This window comes from Tachypleus tridentatus, chromosome 1, assembly GCF_004210375.1.
Source record: "Tachypleus tridentatus isolate NWPU-2018 chromosome 1, ASM421037v1, whole genome shotgun sequence".
In the NCBI taxonomy this organism is placed as follows: Eukaryota; Metazoa; Arthropoda; class Merostomata; order Xiphosura; family Limulidae; genus Tachypleus; species Tachypleus tridentatus.
This window is the reverse complement of record NC_134825.1, coordinates 111,327,385-111,335,329: the sequence shown is the minus strand read 5'-3', so window position 1 is coordinate 111,335,329 and position 7,945 is coordinate 111,327,385. Positions and strand designations below refer to the sequence as shown.

At 32.6% G+C, this 7,945-nt stretch overlaps 1 protein-coding gene across 1 annotated transcript; it reads left to right on the top strand.

Annotated features, from left to right (window-relative positions):
* Nucleotides 1-831: 831 nt before the first annotated feature.
* Nucleotides 832-4,489, top strand: Ski6 (exosome complex component Ski6). The gene is made up of 3 exons (XM_076517441.1): nt 832-1,053; nt 2,105-2,311; nt 3,756-4,489. The coding sequence occupies exons 1-3, from the start codon at nt 883-885 to the stop codon at nt 4,107-4,109; spliced, it is 732 nt and encodes a 243-aa protein (XP_076373556.1). The 5' UTR covers nt 832-882; the 3' UTR covers nt 4,110-4,489.
* The last annotated feature ends 3,456 nt before the right edge of the window (nt 4,490-7,945 follow it).

Here is a 7,945-nt window from a genome sequence, read left to right as displayed (position 1 = left end):
CGACTCGTAATCTGAGGGTCGCAGGTTCGCATCCCCGTCGCGCCAAACATGCTCGCCCTTTCAGCCGTGGGGGCGTTATAATGTGACGGTCAATCACACTATTCGTTGGTAAAAGAGTAGCCCAAGAGTTGGTGGTGGGTGGTGATGACTAGCTGCCTTCCCTCTTGTCTTACACTGCTAAATTAGGGACGGCTAGCACAGATAGCCCTCGAGTAGCTTTTTGCGAATTTCAAAAACAAACAACATATTATAGTAATATCCGACAGATGGGGTAACAAGATTAATGCTATGAACTATTTGGTTATTGGCTCTTAAGTAAATTAGACAATCTCATAAAAGACCTGAAGTGCCTGGGTTATAGGTGTTTTTTTTTTATCATTGTATATTCGTATTGCTCATTATATATTATACCAATTGTTAACACATCATGGAAACAAGATAAAATTTATTTTAACGATAAGGCAGGTGTTTTAAAAATTTGGTTTTACTATTAAAATAAAATGTTTATAATCAAATCTACTATTCTGTAAATAATACAGTATAAAACCTTATTTTTTTTGTAAAAATCATAAATTCAATTGGAAAAAAATGAAATTCTTTTTCGCCTTTCTTGTTTTATTAATTGCAAAATTAGAGGTTCGGTAACATAGCTTCGCCAGATTAGAAATTCATTAATATTAATTCTTATGTTAATGTAATAGCCTTTCAATAACGAACAAAATGGAGATTTTGTATCTGGACTTTAATATTCGCATTTTTATTACAGGTATAAAAATATTTTAAAGACAGAAAAAAAAAAGTATTACGGTAGCGCTACCTATAGAGGTTTCATTAAAACTCTTTACTCAGAGCTTTTCGTCGCATGTGAACTCAAAGTTACGAATGGCGGGTTTAGAATTACTTTCTGACCAAGGATTTCGACTAGATGGAAGACGACCTCATGAATTACGGAAAATAGAATGTCGTATGGGTGTATTTGCCCAAGCTGATGGTTCTGCGTATATACAACAAGGAAACACCAAAGTTCTTGCAGCGGTATACGGACCACACGAGGTAACTGGTAAGGTTTAGCTGTATTACAAGTGTACTGGTACTAATCATTCGGTCATGAGCCTGATTTAACCACCCGCTTAGGAAAGTAATTTTAGTCTTAGAAATTAAGTCAAAATTAGTAGTTTCTGCGACTTGTCAACATGTTATTTTTTCTCTGTTTTCTAAAAGCACGAAAATTAAAATGACTGTAGTTAAATATTATTGACTGTTACAGTTAGTTACCACCACTGTAATAACGAAGTTGTATGGTTTCGTTTTATTAGGCCGAATCTACAGTTCTCTAGATATTTTCGACTCAACAAATTTATTAAAATTTCAAAAAAAAGCAACTGGTTATTATTTTTAACTAACAAATACTGTTTAAGGTAAATTCTGTTGCCAATGTTTAAATCAATGTGGTGCATGAGAAAGTAGGAGTCAGTATTTGATTTTAGCCTCAGATGAGGTGTATAACAAATTCAGTCATTGATTCTGTGTTGGGTATCTTCATCAACAATTGGTAAAGTTGATCTTACGTTTGTTTCATGAAATGTTATTGTTAAATATTAATTTTGATCTAATTAATAACTGATTAATGGACAGTTAAATTTGTATTATGTGTGTATATAATACAAAATGAGCTTTAAAATGATGCACAACAAAAGGAAGTTACCTGGGCAGCAGAGGCTGTAATGTTGGTCACAAAATTTGAGCAGAAGTTTTAAAGATGACTGTGAAAGTACAACCCACGTAACAAGGAGGACATGTCAACCTTAATCTCCGTTTCAAAGCCTCACAAGTTAAGAAAATAATAAAACAAGGTGTGGGGGTTCAAGTCCGTAACATCCCATATTTATATCAACCATCACTGTCTGCATTAAATTAGAAGCCAAAACGTGCAATATAACTGGCTAATAATTAGTATGTAGTTATAAAAAAATTATACACTACTAATGCGATTGTTATAACCTGACTAAAACACATGAACTATAATATTCTATATGAACAGAACATAAAGAAAAATAAACTTTTTGTATAGACAGTTATTAACTGTGTGTTGTTTTTTTGGCAGATTCGTGGTAGCAAGTCGAAAGGCCTTCATGATAAGGTTCTTATCAACTGTCAGTACAGCATGGCCACGTTCAGCACAGGAGAACGGAAAAGGAGACCTAGAGGAGACAGAAAGTCACAAGAAATGACACTTCACCTTCAACAAACATTTGAGGCAGCCATCTTGACACAACTGTATCCCAAGTCTCAGATAGATATTTTTGTTGAAGTAAGTTGAATGATTTGATATTCATTTATTCCAACAGTGATTAACTTAATGTTAATTATTAGTACCCTACACTATAAAAATAAAAAAAGTTATTGGCCTAAGTGTATGGGGTGGTAAATTAATTAATACAGATATGAAGTTTGAAATATAATATTGGTTACACTTTATCAATTCTTATTTAGGAATCACTCTGAAGAGGGAACCACCACCTTATGTGTGAAGACATTGCAATAAAAATGACTAATTTGATTCTGATAGAAGAAATAATTTGTTGTTCATATATTTTTCAAATTTATTAATAAATAAGTAGTGATTTTTTTTTAACAAATAAAAAAACCATTTGAAGTGGAGAAGGGGGTACCCCACTTGAACATATTTTGGAAGAAGCAAGAACATTTTCCAGTTGTTATAGGTAACCCCAACTGGTCTACTGTAGAATACTTGATGTATTGATCAAGCAGTTTAACACTAAACAGTGGTTATTAAGGTTATTGGGTCCAATGTTTTCTATAATTTTAATTTTATCTGTTAATATTTTAAACTTTTAGAAATGGCTTTCCATTGTTAGCTTTAACATGTAGATTTAGGACTAACTTCAATATTCTGAGCTGGCTGAACTTTACAACAGTATCTGGACAATGTTGTTACCTAGCTTGTGAACAGTGTTAGTTATTGATAACTTTACACATGAAATAATTCTGCCCGTAAGTTGAACAAGCTGGAATTAACATTCATTACAATACAGTTTTTTTCCTGCCACTAAAATACAACTATTGTATGAAGAGTATTCTGGATTTTTAACATAATTCAAAGTGCATTAGTATAGTCTGATGCTGTTGTTTTGGAAATAAGTTCAGTCTATAAAGGGTTAATTTTCAGTGTTTTCAAAAACACATTCACTAAATTATTCATGCAACAAAGAATGTTCAGTTCTTTGTAAGTGCCTGAAGATTTGACAAGCTCAGGTTACTGCTATTATTTCATCCATTTGTATAAATTCCAGTTTTTATTTGAATGAAAGTTTTGATCCAAAGATAAGATTGAAGGTTACGAATTGTTTTTATCACTGCTGATTTATGAAAGATAACTTTGGCACTTTCATGTTTCAAAAAATATTTACCGTAATTTATTTTCATTAGGTTACAATTAATGCTTGCTCGATGACAGTGAAAGAGTGACCATATGATACATGTTAGTTTCTTTAAAAAATGGTTTTGTCCTTATATGGTAAGTTGAAATACAAAGTGTTTTAAATATTAGAAACACTTATTTCACTTTATTTGGTTGTACAGCTTTCATGAAAATTTTTTTATGAATATATTCAGCTGGGCTCACTCGTAAGAAAAATTTAACCACATCCATTAATGTTTAAGGGAACTTAAGTCTTTGTTTAGTAACCCTTGTTAAATGACAGAACTAGATATATTTTCCCTCTGTGGACTAGGTTCTCCAAGCAGATGGTGGAAACTACAGTACATGTGTCAATGCAGCAACTCTTGCACTTGTAGATGCTGGAATACCCATTAAGGACTACGTCTGTGCTTGTACTACTGGTTTTGTAAATGATGCAGCACTTGTGGATATAAGTTTTGTAGAAGAATCCTTAGGAGGTCCACAGTTGACCGTCGCTATTCTTCCAAAGTCTGAACAGATAGTTCTTCTGGAAATGACTTCGAGGCTTCACGTTGATTATCTGAACAAAGTTCTAAAGACTGCAGTTAAAGGTTGTAAAGACGTTTATCTGATCTTAGACGAGGCTGTACGGAATCACGTTTCTCAGGTTGTGGGGTCGGAGTGATCGATTGGTATGTTGAGGTTGTTATAACATTTATTAAGATTGAAGAGTTGGTGAAAGTTTGGTCTAATTTAACCCAGATTGAAGAGCAACAGTTAGGGTTAATACAGCTGTATTTGATGTAAATATTTTTATAAGTCTAGCTGTTTTTCAGTACCATATACAAATGGGATTTAACTTACTTACACTGTCAAATACACAGTCATATTTTCATTTGATACATAAAAATATCCACACAGTTTCTAAGAAAATAAATTTAATTACAATTTTTAAGCAAATTGGTGTTAATGTGATATCGTTGTAATAAAATGATTTACCAAGAAGGGAGAAGCCAGAAACAAAAATGTTAAGGTAAATCTAATAAACATTGTTCAAAAAACATATTTACTGTTGTGGATGTGCTTAATATGTAATGTTATGTATGTAACAGAGTAATTGTTAGAAAACACTACAGCAGACAAACACAACAAAAACCATAAATATTTACATGTGAATATTCTGTTTATGAAACCCCACTGAGTGACATCAGTCCAGTCTGTAGACACTTGTTAACAGGGAAGGGTGCCATTTATTGATACAAGGTCATGGTAGTCATACTTCATTAAATAAAACAAAATTTCTAACTTGCATGATTTCAATTACACAACATGCATATGTAATGGCAATAGAAATTCGTGTACTTGTAGGTGGCTTCAAAACAAACATGTACCAACACTCATTACATAGCTCTTACTGCCTGTACGACTCTAATGTATAAAAATAATACTGATAAGTATTATAATTACCTTTGTGATTTTAATCTCTCTAACATCACTTTGAAATTTAAACCAAAATTTTAACATAGATAAACAAAGGGTTTAGAAAACCAGTAATTTGATGTTTGTGTCAAACTGCATTTTTACTAACAGATGATAACCTTGGGATAATTAAAAACAACAACACAACAATATCAGAAGTTCGTGATGATGAGAAACTCATTTGAAGTAAAAATGTATTCTTAAGATGGTTGGTATAGCTATTAACTTTTTTACAATAAAGTAGAGAACCACATTTCAATTTTCTTAGGTCATCTTTAGGTTAACAAAGAGTTTGCAACTGACTTTCACCAGACACATCTCGGGGACAAAAGTATAAACATGTACAGGATTGTAGGTGGTGCTGCAGGTGGATGTTAGGTTGTTAATTAGTATAGGTATAAAGATGTTTCTTTATATTGGTTTAATTTTGGTTTTAGTTGCTGTATAAGTAGGGCTTCTTTAATTTTGCATTTGTTTCACTACTTAATATCTGGATGTTTTCTATGGTTACGTTGTGTTTATTTGACTTGCAGTGTTCAAAAACGTGTCAAGGTGACTTTTTCGTGTTCTTTGAATCTAGTGTCCATTTTCTGCTTGTTTCTCCAATATAAATGTCCTGGCAGTTGTTGCATTGTATTTTATAAATTATGTTTGCGTTGTGTTTGTCAGTGTAGTTTTTTTGTTTATTTTGTTTCACGTGCTGATACCAGGGAATGTATAATCCAATGTGTGATTTTTCTGTGGATTTCTGTTTTTATTGTGTATTGGTTTTTGTGATGTTGAGGTTAAGAAATGCTACTTGGTTAATTTCTTCCTGTTCACAGGTGAACTTAATGTTGGGATGTATTGAGTTAATGTGATTGAAAAAAAACTAAGTGTGTGTTCTGTAGATGTGAATCCAGCAATTGTATCATCAACATACCTGTACCAGTATAGTGGTGGGTGTAAGGTTAAATTGATCGCTTGTGATTCAATCTGTGTCACAAAAATATCAGCTAGAACTGGTGACATGGGATTCTCCATACTTAGGCAGTTTATTTGTAGTTAGTTTAGGTGGTAGTGAATTCTACAAGAGTTGCTAACTGGTTAATTGGGATGTGTATCATTGGTTTGAAGTTTTGGATATAAAGTTCTAAAGCTATCTTGCATGCTTCAGTGGTTAGGACTTCTGTGAAGAGGGAGATCACATCAAAACTGGCCAATAAGGCTTTATGATTTAGTTGATTAAGAATAGATTTAAAGTTAAAGGTCTTTAAAAATGGATCTGGCTGATATAACATATTTAGAAAATGGCCATGCAATATATTTACAGAGGTTGTAGTTGAATGATTCATAGGTCGGGTTTGAAAGGGTTAGAGATTCCCTGTAGTTGTGATGTGCATGAGTAAGGTTTTCTGAGACTGTGTTGGTTTGTTTAATTTGTTTTCATGTGTTTTTGTTGGTTTAAATTTGGTTGTATGTGGTAAGTTGTTCATTTTTTTTAATGTATTCGTGTTCATTATAACTATAGCATTGCCTTTATCTGCTTTTAGAATTAATATATTTCCTTGTGAGGTTGTTTTTTTAGTTTTCTTTTCTGTAAAATTATGTTGATGGTTTTGTGTGAAAATTCTTTGAAAAATTAAGAAACTGTTTTGAGGTGTTTCAGATCTACCTGTAAAGATGGTTTGTTTGATGGAATAGTTATCGAAGTTGTTTTCTTCCTGATGGTTGTCACAATTGTTTTGTTTGTGTAGAATGAATCACTACTCTTCTAATTAAGTCTTCCAGACAAACTTTCATCTCAATGGACAGAATATTTCTCGGTGTTGCTGGAAAGTTGAGCCAATTTGTTGAGGAGATGTATTTCTTCATTGTTTAACTATGAGGTTGGATCTGTTAATTATGAAGTTGGTTGATGGTTTGTCATGCTGGCAGATATTTTCCTTGTCGTTCTTATAACTGATTTGATCAATGCTACGATGCACGAGTCCATAAATGTCTGGTCGAATACAACACACCAGTTGGTGGTCTAGATTCATGTGCCTGGCCACAGTCAGTTGCAAACTCTCTCTTTGTTAATGTGAAGACGACCTAAGAAAGTCAATTTAATTAAAAGTGTTAATACCCATACCAGGGGATCAGAAACTTTAAAACTTGATACAAGTCAATAATGACTTAAACATATCACATTACACCAGTGATACTGTAATAATAAATAAATCTAACAGTCTTTAAATCTTCTCTTATAATAATGAAGTGCTACATTACTCAGCTATATATGGCAGTGAAGTAAACATTGTAACTTTGTTTACAAGTGTAACAATAACCCTGATGAATCAGACAACCCTTAAATTACCATACAGCAGTAAGTAATGTAACCTACAAGCACAATAGTTTACATCATGCTGTTTTAAATGTCCTAGTTTGAACCACTTAAATAACTTTCATATTATTATGAAACAAACAAAACAACAACAAATGAAATTAGATTAAGCTGTTAAACACACTTATAATGATGTGAATAGAAAAACATATGAAACCTTTGTTGTAATTACATTTATCTTGAACACTAACCATATTACAGTTAGAAAATGAAGTATATTACACTAATGTAATAACTGTTAGGCAAACAATTTATAAGCTTAAGGAAGAAATTTATCTGTGGTGGAACATACTATGTCACAACAGAAAACTGGTCTCAAAAAGACAGACAGATGTTCTCTTAACCCAATGTAATATGTTCCACCATCAATAGATTTCTTCCTTAGGTTTGTAAGTTATCTGCTATTAATAAAAATGCCAGTGTAATGGTACGAGTTCCACAATAATTCTAATGCACGATTCACACGACTTTCTATCGACTACAGTTAAAGGCACGGTTACATTATAACACAGTCCAATTGAAACCTGACTTAACAGTACAATTCCCACAATTTATGATTCATGTTTTTTTCTTTGAAACACAATATGATTGACACCTGGTGTTAGCAATCGATAACGCTGACGCAAATTAAACGTACATGTATTTCTAAGGTGCCAAAAGCCCCAGGTTTAAAAACT

What these genes read in the sequence shown, in the direction of transcription:
- Ski6 (XM_076517441.1), top strand. Translation starts at nt 883, where the DNA reads ATGGCGGGTTTAGAATTACTTTCTGACCAAGGATTTCGACTAGATGGA. An exon ending in CGGTATACGGACCACACGAG is followed by an intron (nt 1,054 to 2,104) that starts GTAACTGGTAAG and finishes TTTTTTTGGCAG; the next exon opens with ATTCGTGGTAGCAAGTCGAA. An exon ending in AGATAGATATTTTTGTTGAA is followed by an intron (nt 2,312 to 3,755) that starts GTAAGTTGAATG and finishes TCTGTGGACTAG; the next exon opens with GTTCTCCAAGCAGATGGTGG.